Source organism: Sinocyclocheilus grahami, unplaced genomic scaffold, assembly GCF_001515645.1.
Source record: "Sinocyclocheilus grahami isolate Dianchi unplaced genomic scaffold, SAMN03320097.WGS_v1.1 scaffold94.1, whole genome shotgun sequence".
NCBI lineage: Eukaryota > Metazoa > Chordata > Actinopteri > Cypriniformes > Cyprinidae > Sinocyclocheilus > Sinocyclocheilus grahami.
Genome location: NW_015505273.1, coordinates 251,050 through 265,066, shown reverse-complemented (window position 1 = coordinate 265,066; position 14,017 = coordinate 251,050). Strand labels below are relative to the sequence as shown.

At 36.4% G+C, this 14,017-nt stretch overlaps 1 protein-coding gene across 1 annotated transcript; it reads left to right on the top strand.

The window, feature by feature from the left end:
• Positions 1 to 891: 891 nt before the first annotated feature.
• Positions 892 to 12,655, top strand: LOC107587608 (recombining binding protein suppressor of hairless-like protein). Its single transcript, XM_016275459.1, has 11 exons — positions 892 to 926; positions 2,085 to 2,219; positions 2,979 to 3,049; positions 3,130 to 3,245; positions 4,191 to 4,365; positions 5,057 to 5,194; positions 6,318 to 6,430; positions 7,614 to 7,754; positions 7,852 to 8,007; positions 8,140 to 8,243; positions 12,574 to 12,655. The coding sequence occupies exons 1-11, from the start codon at positions 892 to 894 to the stop codon at positions 12,653 to 12,655; spliced, it is 1,266 nt and encodes a 421-aa protein (XP_016130945.1).
• The last annotated feature ends 1,362 nt before the right edge of the window (positions 12,656 to 14,017 follow it).

The window sequence follows — 14,017 nt, the reverse complement described above, 5'->3', positions numbered from 1 at the left end:
ATGGGAAGAGCAGGCAGGATTTCATTGGGGGGTTGCAGTAGGAGAGAGAACATTTACGCTTTCTTTCAGTGAGCCTACAGACATTCCCTGCTTTAGTCCACGATTGCTGCACGAGCTCTTGAAGTGCCAGTGAGAACAGAACTGACTTCAGTCTGAATTTCATTTACATGCTAGTTTCTTTATAGGCTTCCTATGAAATATTAATACGGGCTATAATAAAGATAGTAGGCATACAACTCTTTCAGAACTTATTGGAGTGCAGTTTATATGAAGGTAAAGTGAATTTTAGATCGTCCTTTAAATAAGTCAAGTATACTTAAATGTCATTTTAAGTATATTTCTGAGAAGTACATAAAGCCCATTTCTGAGAAGTACATAAAAAGTAGACTAAAAGTATACTTTCCTATTTTTAGTTTAAAAGATGTATACTAATAGCACACTTGAATAAACTTCTTTTTCGTAAGGGTGATAATGGAATTAGAAAAAAACATTGTTAAAATAGTTTTAAAGTACAGCATGTTAAACTGCATGATTCTTCATGTCAACTACCCATATAATGTATTATAAGTATTGTGTGTAACAATAAAAACAAAAAAAAAGGCAAACACTGGGATCAAATGTGACCTTCATCCTAATGTGCTCAAAGTGGGAAATAACATCAGTGACCCTTTGACCCTGTATCCTCCTGGGAAGGCCTCAAATAAAACCCAGGCAGACTGACTGAAACATCCTAAGCCTGGGGAATGACGCAAGTTTCAATTAAAGCACTTCACTCTGCTGGGAAATATCACATTTATATCCTTGGGGTCTTAATAAGAGGAATTATAACTCCCAAGCTGTTTCGAATTGAGTAAGCAATAAAATTAGCCATTTAAAAGTCAAACATTGAAAATGAGAAACTGCGAACAGATCATATTAAGTTCAAAGTATTGAGTTCTGTTAATACGTTTTTACTGTTTTTGAAAGAAGTGTTTCATGTTTATCAAGGCTGCTATTACTTGATCAAAAATATAGTAATATAATTTATTCCTGTGATGTCAAAGCTGTATTTTCAGCATCATTACTCCAGTCTTCAGTGTTACATGATCCTTCAGAAATCATTCTAATATGGTTTTCTGCTCAAAAACATTTCTTATTATCATCAGTGTTGAAACCAATTGTGCTGCTTACTGAACTGTGATACTTTTTGTTTTCAGGATTCTTTGATGAATAGAATAGAGAGTTGTGCTTGACCCAAAAAATTTTATTTTCAGCATCATTACTCCAGTCTTCAGTGTTACATGATCCTTCAGAAATCATTCTAATATGGTTTTCTGCTCAAAAACATTTCTTATTATCATCAGTGTTGAAACCAATTGTGCTGCTTACTGAACTGTGATACTTTTTTGTTTTCAGGATTCTTTGATGAATAGAATAGAGAGTTGTGCTTGACCCAAAAAATTAAAATCATGTCATTATTTACTCACCACCAGCATGTCATTCCAAACCCATGAGATCTTAGTTCTTTTGAGGAACACAAAGGGACATGTTTTCTTATTTTTACACATAAGGCTCCCCTTCTGTGCCATTGGCATTTATCCTAAAATGATTTAAAAAGGAAATTGGGATAAAAAGGATTTATTTTGAAATATTTTGCCCTAAATGTATCACATTTTCTAGCTCTATAAAAAAAATTTTTTTTAATAATTGGAAAGTTACTGTCCTCTTCATCTGCAGTCTACACATTCAAACTACCCACAGAAAAAAATGCCTTGTATTCAGAATATCTATTATCATAACTCACATCTATTACTGAATCATAAATGCTGCTTGTTTCTATGGTTAATGTCAAAAAGCGCTGTAAGACCACCACATACATAAAGGACAGCCGAGAAGGCTGTTAATGGCCCTACTTTATGAAATAATATCAATATTTATTTCGAAACCGGAAAGGACTTATTCCACGATTGGATCTTTGAGAAATGCACAGCTAGTTTACTTGAAAGGGTAAACTGCATGAGTTTGGAGAGGATGCATTTTGATTTACCACCCTTTTACCATTTTGTAACACTAAGTTTAAAATAAATATTTTTGTGCATTACTAGGGAGGATCAGAATTTCTCCCCGTTGCCAAAAGTAACCAGAGATTCAGTGAGGCAATACCTTCAATTCAGACCTGACCAATCAGTGATCATCTTACATGCCAAAGTTGCTCAGAAGTCTTACGGCAATGAGAAGAGGTAAAAATGATTTTCATTTACTGTATGCACTTACATTTCCAACAGTGAAAAATACATGCATATACATGCATACAGAATTTACTGAAAAATGTAAACTGATAAGAAAATGTCTGAATCTTGTTGGAAAAACCACATCAGACCAGCTTAAACTGGGTTTTGGAACTGGGAAGCTGGTTTGTTAGCAGATGGTCTACCAGGTCTAAACAGCTTAATAAAGACAGACTACCCATTCAACCAGGTCTCCACCAACTGGTCAACCAGCTTGGACCAGATAATGAATAGCTGGAAACCAAGCTTTTAGATTTTTTAAAAAAATGAATTCAACTGGATAATGACATTAACTTTGCAACTATGAAATAAATCATCACTGAACTGACTAATGAGCTTGCCTTCTGTACAGCTTCGAATAGCTTAATTAAACTAATAAATGAACTCATTGACAGTTATTGAACTAAATATTAAATTGAGCTGAATGATACTCGTCATCTGTAGAGATGCTTTACTGTTGGATTTGTTTCATAATTGATGAATTTTACAACAATAACACTGTTATTTTCCTGTTTATTAATGTGAAGCTGCTTTGAAGTAATCTGTATTGTGAAGCGCTAAATAAAATAAAAAAACTTGTTTTAAATGTATTTTCCTCAATGTTTTAGATGTATTTTATCACTTACTGGATCATTTACAAGAAGTAAAACTATTGCACACCCTCTTTCTTCATGTCTCATATCCAAAAATAAGTTTTGTGCATTTTCATAGGTTTTTCTGTCCGCCTCCTTGCGTGTATCTCAGTGGACACGGATGGAAACTCAGACAGGAGCAACTTAAAGGTCAGTGAGTAGTGAGAGAACATTGTGAAACAATCTTACCCTTGTAATTCACTGTAATTTTATCATTTGTGTTCACACAGCATCAGGTCTAGGAGAGTTCAGTTGTTGGCTTTTCGGTTACATGGGTCTGGACAGCTCCGCTGATCCACGGACAGACAGATTCAAGCTGAGCTTTGAGGAGCAGACAGACAGGAGGGTGAGACATTGCCGAAACCCAGCGATCAAAGAGGAGAGAGTCTGTCGGGTTTATGAGAGAACATGACTGCTGTGTGTACAGATGGATTTGGAGATGGGATCATATGTTTATTCTACTAGTGTTACAACCAGGTTTATGTAAGGAGGGCAGATGGATGAACATGAAGAAGAATGATCTTTAAACTTCCTGACCACAGAAAATAATACTCACAAATAAGATCTCTTGAATATATCACCAAAACAGCAATGAGATTAAATGGAGAGCAAACTTCTGATAAAGTTATTTCCTTGTCAAATTTATGTTGCAGGGAAAAACACACGTTCTCCGCTTCAGATGAGATCTCAAAAATGTCTCAAACTGTGCTCAGATTTACCAAGATGCAATCAAAAGATCTCAAAATAAACTTGCATGTATAACAATATTTCTTCCAAGAGCAAATGATCTGAGCTGTTTTGATGTTAATGTTATTGCTTTAGATACAATTGACAATTACACTGCCATTCAGAAGTTTGGGGTCAGTAAGAAATGAATCAGCATGATTACCATTTCAAGTTAATTCTCTTCTTTTGAACTTTTTTTAAATCAAAGAATGTCTAAAAATGTAGCATAATAAATATTAAGCAGCACAACTGTTTTCTTGAGCAGCAAATCAGCATATTAGAATGATTTCTGAAGGATCATGTGACACTGAAGACTGGAGTAATGATGCTGAAAATTCAGCTGCGCATCACAGCAATAAATTACATTTTACAATATATTCAACTATAGAAAATGGTTATTTTAAATTGTAAACATTTCACAATATTACAGTTTTTACTGTATTTTTGATCAAATAATTGGAGCCTTGGTGAGCATTCTTCTTTCAAAAAAAAAATTTGTACCAACCACAACCTTGTGAACTTTTGTAAATGTTAAAAATGTACTCACTTATGTCTTTTTTTTCAGATGTTTGCCTGCGCTAAAACCTTGTATATCTCAGATACGGACAAACGAAAGCACTTTCGCCTGCTGCTTCACCTGTTTCACAGTGGAGGGCAAGAAATCGGCACATTCAACAGCAGACTCATTAAAGTCATCTCTAAACCATCACAGAAGAGGCAGTCCATGAAAAACGCTGACCGTGAGTCTGTGCGTGTGTGTATGTGTGTGTGTCTGTGTCCATATTTAATTGTTGCGCAAGTAATAGACATTCAGTACTTAAAAAGTTTTTACAATTTTAAGTCAACCAAAAGCCAACAGGGATTTGTCATCCTTCATTTTCATCAAATTAAATATGACGTCTACTCTGACTAAGTGCCGTTACGTAAAAGGGTCAACCGGTGTAGAAACTGAACTCCTGTAAGTTTGGGTAAGCGTGTTGGTGTGTCTTTGTGTATGAGAAGCGGGGTCAAGCCACTAACTGGTGTCACCCGGCAGCCATTGCCATAGGAGTCAGACATTTGACCTCTAACCTTCTGATCCTAAAGCACACACTAAGAGGGCATCTTCTGTTGACATTGACTGTTGGACCCACAGAGAGCTTCTGGGGAAGAAAGAGGCGCTTGACATCTGAGAGCAGCTGTCAAGTGACGTTGAATTCCTCACTGTTCTGTGGGAGAGAGACAGACAATGAGACAAAGATTAAGAAAAAGAGCAGACTGGCATTAGTCACAGTATATCCGTCATTTGTGTTTGCTGTCTGCTTGTCGGTCTGAATGTGCATGTTTAGGTATCAGTGAGGGTTTAAATTATTATGGCGTTTCTTTTGCTTGCCTATTGGTTCAAAAAAAATCTGTTGCCACTTTCTAAAAAGTTTGTGTTTGTTTCTGCAGTGTGTATTTCTTCAGGCTCAAAAGTATCATTGTTTAACCGCTTGCGGTCACAGACGGTCAGTACGCGTTACCTGGCGGTGGAAGATGGGGCTTTTGTCGCCAGCGCGAGACAGTGGACGGCCTTCACTGTCACTTTAGGTTTGAGATCCATTGCTTTTTGTCTGCCAGTGTTATTCTGCCTTTATTCCTCTTTATCTTAATCCTCATACAAACAACTGAAAAAAAAAACTATTTTAAAAAAAGTTCTTTTAAGTGATCAAAACTATAAACTATGAGCTTTTCACATTGGAAAACTGATACTTCACCCCGGTTAGTAATGAATCCTGGGTAGACAGATTTCAAGATTTCACACTATATATTTTTAAATCCTGGGTTACTGTTTTTAGGTGACATTTGGTAACAATTTACAAAAAGGATTTACAAAATAGTTTCACAGTAGTTATTTTAGTCCAATACTTCAGTTTCAGTCCATTAGTTAACTACATATTTAAACTAACAATGAACAATACTTCAACAGCATTTAATAATCTTAGTTTATTCTCATTTCAGCATGTACAAATACATTATTAAGTTCAAATGTTGTATTTGTTAACATTAGTTAATGCACTGTCAACTAACATGAACATTTTTATTAACTAATATTAACAAAGATTAATAAATGATGTAAAACTAAATTGATCATTGTTAGTTAATGCATTAACTCATATTAACAAATGAGACCTTATTATAAAGTGTTACCTAACATTCATACAAGGTTAACATTGGGACTCATTTAGTAATAATTGCATGCAAATTACGCATTCATGTGCAGAGGAAAAAAAACTATTTCTCACTAGGTGCAAAGCTCCTTTTGTGGAAGTTTTTCCATCCAATGCGTATGCTGTTGGCCCATCACTCTAGTGACTAATTGACCATTCACTACAGTAGATAAATAAACACAAGAAATCCAAACAAGTCTAGAAACAACTGGCCAAATCGGTCCATACTCTATGCTGGATGTCCAGTGTAAATAAACTCTCACAAACACCTTTAGCGCCTCACTGCAATATGAGAGTAAAATCAGTTCAAATCAGTAAAAAACGCTGAAATTCTAAAAGTTCCAATTGTAAATGTCAGCAACATGTGCTCAACAGCTGGAATAAACATAGCATAAATGGGTTTAACCCCTATACGGCACTCAAGGCCGAATCTGAGTGAAGTCTATTTTTCTTTCTCATCCCCTACAGTGCTATAGCCTAATACTCACTCTGTTTCTTCATAGTGGAGGAGACGCAAGCCGCTCATAGTGAGTACACTGTGTGTGACAGCTACATCTGTTACGGTTGTGTGGTTCAGCTGGTATGCACTGACTCAGGAGTGGCACTGCCACCAATGGTACAGTATGCAAATATAAAACTGATTTTGTTTCTATTACATGATTCTCAATCAGCCAAATCACCTTTTCTAAAGATATCCAAGTTGAAGTTAAGGTAAAATGTGTAATTTATGTTTCATTAGCAACGCCAAACAAAACTGCATGCAGTTTTTTATAAAAAAAAAAAAACTTTCTGAATTGAATCTGCAAGTTGATCTATATTTGTTCACCCATGTCTCTGAAGTTTATTCTGTACAAATTTCCATCCCTGTGGTGTTTTTTGGAAGGCGCTCTGCTACCAACCTGCGTTACAAGTTGCTGATAAAGCACTTGATCAAAATGTCAAGGACGATGTTTAAACACCACATTTAGCAGACTAGTAAACAGAATAGACCTTCACGATGCTGTTTTAGTTTGAATTTGCTGACTGGTTTGTTTTGGTCTGCAAGCGTGTATTTGAAGCCCTCATGCAGCAGGACTTCTGATCGCCATGCAGCAGTGTCGGAGGAGCGTGAACAATCAGGCATATTGTGCAGCACACAGGTGCTGCGAGGGACCAGATGCATGATAGAAGGGCGATGAATGGTTTTTTTATGGCTATTTTAAGTCTGCTCGTATCAGATTTCAGAAGTCTGGGAACAAAAATGTAAAGCATTTTCTACAATTACACTTAAAAATAAACGTTCCAAAAGGTTTTTTTTTTTGTGCAAACAATGCTATAGAAGAAGATGCTCACTGTTGCTCTTTATTAAAGGAATAGTTCACTCAAAAATGCAAATTAGCTAAATATTTACTCACTCTCAGGCCATCCAAAATGAGTTTGTTTCTTCATCAGAACAGATTTGGAGAAATTTAGCATCACATCACTTGCTCACCTCTGCAGTGAATGGGTGCCGTCAGAATGAGAGTCCAAACAGCTGATAAAAACATCACAATAATCCACAAGTAATCCACACCACTCCAGTCCATCAGTTAATGTCTTATGAAGCCAAAAGCTGCATGTTTTAGGAAAAAAAATCCATAATTAAGATGGTTTTAATGTCAAACAGTTGCTTCTGGCCAAAATATGAGTCCATAATATATAATAACGCTTCCTCCAGTGAAAAAGGGTGAACTATTCCTTTAAGGGGATGTAAAATGTAAAAAAGGACAAAATGGTCAGCTGTGTGAATAGTTACCTGATTCTGTTTTATTTCCTTGAAGGTAATACGTAAAGTGAACAAGCAGCATGCATGTCTAGACGTGGATGAGCCTGTGTCTCAGCTTCATAAATGTGCTTTCCAGTTCAGAGACAGTAACCATATGTACCTTTGCCTGTCTAATGAAAAAATCATACAGTTCCAGGTGAACACAGGCAGTGACAGTTAAATATGAACAATAGTTCAATCTGAAATGAAAACTGTCATCATTTACTCACCCCCATGTCATTCCAAACTTACAGGCCTCTCCGTGTCCTAAAGAAAGTAATAAGGCGTTACTGAATGATGGCTCCTGCTGGACCATCATTGGAACGGAGGTGGTTGAATACACCTTCAGTGAGAATCTCACCAGTCACCCGACCACCATCAGCCCTGTACCTGTCATCAATGGACTAGAGGTCAGAAATCAAGCCAGCAGTTATGTTCCTTCATTTCATCTCTTCAATATTTAATATGAATTTAAGCCCTATGTTAAAAAAAATTAGGGTTACTTACCTAAACAACACTAACATGTGTCCTTGGTAATTTAGTTGAACGGAGGAGGACATGTGGCCATGTTGGACCTTCACGGAGAAAACTTCAGTCCACACTTAAAGGTCTGGTTTGGTAACATGCAGGCTGAGACAATGTTCAGGTTAGCATTTATCATATTTTGGTGCAGTGCTAAGGCAGCTACTTTAAATCATGAGAAGCTTATAGTTTGGCAAGCTAAAATTAAATGACAATCAAGCCACCCTACCAAGTAGATAATTATAGTTATAATACATACAAACAAAACCTGTTGTGAAAAAAAACAACAAAGATCTCAAAAATCCAACTAATAATAAAACACCTTCATATGTAATTCAATTGAAAATATAGTTGCATTATGTAACCATATGTATCATATGGAGAGCTCAAATATTTTTTTCAGTTCATAGAAATATTATTTTTGTTTTGTTAATAGCTTATTTATAATGCAGCTTATTAATAAAACTACTAATAAAAGCTACTGTCAAGTCAAGTCACCTTTATTTATATAGCGCTTTATACAATACAGATTGTGTCAAAGCAGCTTTACAGTGCCAAACAGGAAAATAGTGTGGAGGACAAATAGTAAACAGTCAGTTTTTCAGTTTAAGTGAGTTCATTGTTGATTCAGTGATGCCATCATCCAGCTCAGTTAAGTTCTCTTCAAATAGTGTCTGTGCAATCAAGCTGACAATATTGCCAGAAATTAAGTGTCCCAAACTAAGCAAGCCAAAGGTGACAGTGGCAAGGAACCAAAACTCCATCGGTGACAGAAATGGAGAAAAGAAAAACTCTCAGTTGGGGGGCCAGTTCTCCTCTGGCCAGACAAAACCAGCATGGTGTGGTTTAATTCCAGGCTGCAACACAAGTTAGATTGTGCAGAGGACTCGTCTGGTTCTAGTGGTCGATGGTCTAGTTGGTCTAGTTGACGAGGTCTTCGCAGGGGATCTGTCTCTAGGGCTCATCTAGTTGACATGGTCTCCACTGACATTCAGGGCTGTAGAGGTCGTCTCTACACTCTTAAAAATAAAGGTGCTTCACGATGCCATAGAAGAACCTTTTTGTCTAAATGGTTCCATAAAGAACCTTTAACATCTGAAGAACCTTTCTGTTTCACAAAAGGTTATTTGTGGCAAAAGAAGGTTCTTCAGATTACAAAAAGGTAAGAAAGAGATGGTTCTTTAAAGAACCTTTGACTGAATGGTTATTTGTGGACCCAAAAATGGTTCTTCTATGGCATCGCTTGAAGAACCTTTTGAAGCACCTTTATTTTTAAGAGTGTAGGTGCTGATCCACCATCTGGTCTGGATTCTTCTTACGGTGTAACAAGTACATCGGGGGTTATGGGAAGTGTTCCCTGGTCAGACAATTAAGCTGGTAAATTGCTACTTTTATTTGTTACTCCTCAACAGTTCAAACGCATTAAAAAGGAATCTTAAGCTATTTGAGTTAGAATATAACATGCTTTGTGAATGTGGTTTTAAAGCAGTGATGGGCAAACTTGGCCCTTCCAGGCCACTTTCCTGCAGAGATTTGAATGATACTGAAAATAATATTTTATAACCTTACTGTTTTTACTGTATTTTTGATCATATAAATGCAGCCTTGGTAAGTAGCGTAAGACTTCAAAACACGATTTATGATTTTTATTTTAATGAGTTCAAGAGAAAAGCATTTATTCATGATATAATTTTTTTGTAACATTATAAATGTCTTTACTTTAACTTTCGATCAATTTAATGCATCCTTATTGAATAAATGCATTAATTTTTCGAAAAAAGACTGACCGCAAAAATTTGAATGGTATTGTATATGACTGTCCAATTTAACAAATATAAGACATATAGCAGAAAAAGAAAAAAAAACTTTTCATATGGGTATAAACATTCAGCACTTTTAAACTATTCTTATTCATTTGTGACTGTGCACAGAGTTTTCAATCCCACCACTTTAAACTATAACGAACACCAGTACTACCGTATTTGGCGTGTAATTAGATTATGAGTATGGCTTGTATCTAATTATCATTAATGCATTTATGTAATTGATATTATTATGTCCTCTATTACTCGGCTTTACTGCTTCTGGTATCTTTTACATAACGCTGCACATAACTTTACACAAAGCGGCTATTATACAGCACCGCTGCCACATCCAAGATCATCTTCAAGGGATGAAAGCTTAGAACATACCCCATAAATTGTGCTGAAAAGTGTGAAACTGTGTGTGTGCATTTTTGAAGGGTCTTAGAGGTCTTTGGCTTGTTTCCTCCTCCTAATTACTAAAGCAAATATGCGTGAGAGGGACCGGCACATCGGCATATCAACTAATCTTTATCATGTGTCCACCATTGCCAACAAGCCCCCGGAATTTATTTTCAATTCGCTCAGAGACAAGAGATATGAAGGGACCTATTCTTCAATCTATATCCGTTCTTCACACCTCTTATGTAACAGGAAGGATTGTATTCAATACCATAAAAAGGAAATTTCTTTCAGCTTTGCCTTCCTGCTTAAAATTAAACTCTACGAGTGGCTTAAGCTTAAACTTTGGGCATGTGTACGTGGCGCATCGACAGTCTCCCTATGCTGCTCCCTCTGAGCATAAAGAAACCTCTGTCCGTTTATTTTGGCAGAGCATTTGTCTAATATATCACCACTCTCCCATCATTCCACCCCGATTGGCCATCTGCTCCAATCAGTGAAAGGATCTGGCCTGTGATTGACAGCTCATTTACAGCTCTGAGAAGGGCCCTTTAAGGACCGAGAGGCCAGTGCCTGGGCAAAGAAGATGAGAAAAGTATGAAAAATATGTCTGTACTCATTTTTCCCAGGGACTTGTGTGTTCAGGGGCCAAATGTGAGCCAATTAGTGTGTCAAGTTAAAGCACGGCAGAGTAGACAGACTTTGCAAAGAGGTTAAGAAATGGATTACTATAAATGATTCGAAGGATTTGCCATGTTTGACAACACGAACCCAGAATTTTTCCTCTACATTTCTTCTTCCTGAATACCACACAAGAACAAAACATGTAGGCTTATTATAAAATGGATAGTTCAGACTCAAAAGCCACAAGTCAGTCTTAATATCAAAATATTTTTTCAATATTTAAAATTAATTTTTTTTAAAGTTTTATTCAGCAAGAATGCATTAAATTAATAAATTACATATTCAAATAGAAAACAGTTCTTTTAAATTGTAATAATATTCAACAATATTACTGTTTTTACTGTATGTTTTAACAAATACATACAGCCTTGGTGATTTTCCTCTACATTTCTTCTTCCTGAATACCACACAAGAACAAAACATGTAGGCTTATTATAAAATGGATAGTTCAGACTCAAAAGCCACAAGTCAGTCTTGATATCAAAATATTTTTTCAATATTTAAAATGAATTTTTTTTAAGTTTTATTCAGCAAGAATGCATTAAATTAATAAATGACATATTCAAATAGAAAACAGTTCTTTTAAATTGTAATAATATTCAACAATATTACTGTTTTTACTGTATGTTTTAACAAATACATACAGCCTTGGTGTTCATAAGAGACTTTATTCAAAAACATTTAAAAAATCTTACTGACCCCAAACTCTTAAATGGAAGTGTATTAAAAAAAATCTGTGGATTACAGTAATTTTACCACTGTACCACTGTAAAATCACTGTAATATACAGCTTTTTATATTCAATTAACTTTCCTCAGCAGGTAACTTAGCAATGTGAAAAAGATGCCCTAACTCATTCTTGTGCGCCTACTATGGCAAACTGAAAGTTAACCTACTTTATGAGCAGACATTGTGAATAACTGACCTAATATGATACAATTAATTTTATATTCAATTAACTTTCCTCAGCAGGTAACTTAGCAATGTGAAAAAGACACCCTAACTCATTCTTGTGCGCCTACTATGGCAAACTGAAAGTTAACCTACTTTATGAGCAGACATTGTGAATAACTGACCTAATATGATACAATTAGGTCTTATTATCTTCATTTATCAGCCATGACAGTTATGTATGACCCAAAAGCACTTAGATGACCACCATCAAGATATTACATAGCCAGGTTGACTTGTAGAGTGACCGATTCCAGATGTTTGGCAGACTTTTCAAACAGACTAGATGACTAGACAGTGAAGAATGAGGCTTATTTGCCAAACAAACACGATTTTTGTTGAAAAAGGCATTAACTAAGACTTAGAAAGCCTTAAAAGGTCATTTCTGGTCTGATGGCATTTCAGTGTACACTTTAAAGCCTTTTAGAGGATACTTGAATGGAGTAATGCTTGGTCTTTGGTAAAGATGTGATAAAAAGTGAACATTTGTTAAATCCAGTGCTTTTATTTGACCACATGGCTCTCTAAGTTTGATGGAGTTTGTGAGCTCTTTGTTCTCTGTTGTGACTGCATGAGAACCTGAAAACGTTCTAGAAAGCCCTTCTGCCTCTGCAGGACGTCTGTAATGATGCCTGACTTGAAGGGGAACCAGCAGACCTTGCATCCTTCCGCCAGCCGGAACAGAATCACTCCCTAAAGCAATCTCACAATTGTTCCATGTTGTCAGAATGTCTTAAATCCAAGTGGATCAAAAACATGGGCGGAAAGCCCAGAACTTTGTAGAGAACGCCACTTTTGTTCATGCAGAATGAAAATATTTTCCAGCATCCTCAGCATTAGGGCTTGGTAAAGAGCGTACCTGGTGTAAATGTCAGCGTTCCCATGTAATAATGACAAGAGCTTTCTGTTTTGTAGCTTAGGTGAGGTAATGGAGAGCTCATTCAAGTGTCAACAATGTCACAGATGTTTCTTCTAGATGTCTCAGATGTTCATTCCTGTGGAGAAATAAAGAAATGAGGCAGTTGTTAAAGCTATACTAACTTTTTGGGATGAAAAAGAATTATTATTATTATTTATTGAAATGTCTGACTTTTGATCGCAAACTTGGTCTGATATTTTCTGGTAAGTGTCTAAATAAGTTTTGGGGCCACTCTATCTAGGAGAAACAAGTTATTAGAGATCCATTTGTGATTTTCCTTTCCTGTGGGCCAAAATGAGATTTCATGGGAAAAACATCTAAGTCCAGAGTAGAACTTCATCTCTCTGGCTCTCGTTTCCCTGTACCTCCTCTTTGCGGCAGTATACTGGTATTCCTGTGGGAATCTCTTTCCTCTCAGGAAGCAGGTCCCCTTTCAGAGTCAATAAGCCTTTCTGCTACACCCCAGCCCAGCGTGCGCACTCACATGTACAGGAGCGTGTTCACATAGGTCTGACCGGCAGCTGTGGGTGTGTGGGCTCTTAGGAGCCACTTGTTTGAGGGGTTGGAGAACATTCCAACATCAGCTGCTTTGTTCACTTGCACAGAATAGTGAAAATACTCCAGTATTCAATATACAGGTTAATGTGACCAAAGCAACAAAAACAAAACAAGGCAACAAAAAAAGCGATACTTGCTTTATTTCTTTGTTTATTTATTTACTCTTTCCTCTCAGGAAGCAGGTCCCCTTTCAGAGTCAATAAGCCTTTCTGCTACACCCCAGCCCAGCGTGCGCACTCACATGTACAGGAGCGTGTTCACATAGGTCTGACCGGCAGCTGTGGGTGTGTGGGCTCTTAGGAGCCACTTGTTTGAGGGGTTGGAGAACATTCCAACATCAGCTGCTTTGTTCACTTGCACAGAATAGTGAAAATACTCCAGTATTCAATATACAGGTTAATGTGACCAAAGCAACATAAACAAAACAAGGCAACAAAAATAGCGATACTTGCTTTATTTCTTTATTTCTTTATTATATTTATTTTTTTGTTTTTTTGCTTCTATTGCTTGTAATAGCATGGAAAGTGTGCAATGGATATTACTTGATGTATAACTTTTGTTATTAAATCAATATGATTCACA

What these genes read in the sequence shown, in the direction of transcription:
- LOC107587608 (XM_016275459.1), top strand. Translation starts at nt 892, where the DNA reads ATGAGAAACTGCGAACAGATCATATTAAGTTCAAA. An exon ending in CAGATCATATTAAGTTCAAA is followed by an intron (nt 927 to 2,084) that starts GTATTGAGTTCT and finishes GTGCATTACTAG; the next exon opens with GGAGGATCAGAATTTCTCCC. An exon ending in CAGACAGGAGCAACTTAAAG is followed by an intron (nt 3,050 to 3,129) that starts GTCAGTGAGTAG and finishes GTGTTCACACAG; the next exon opens with CATCAGGTCTAGGAGAGTTC.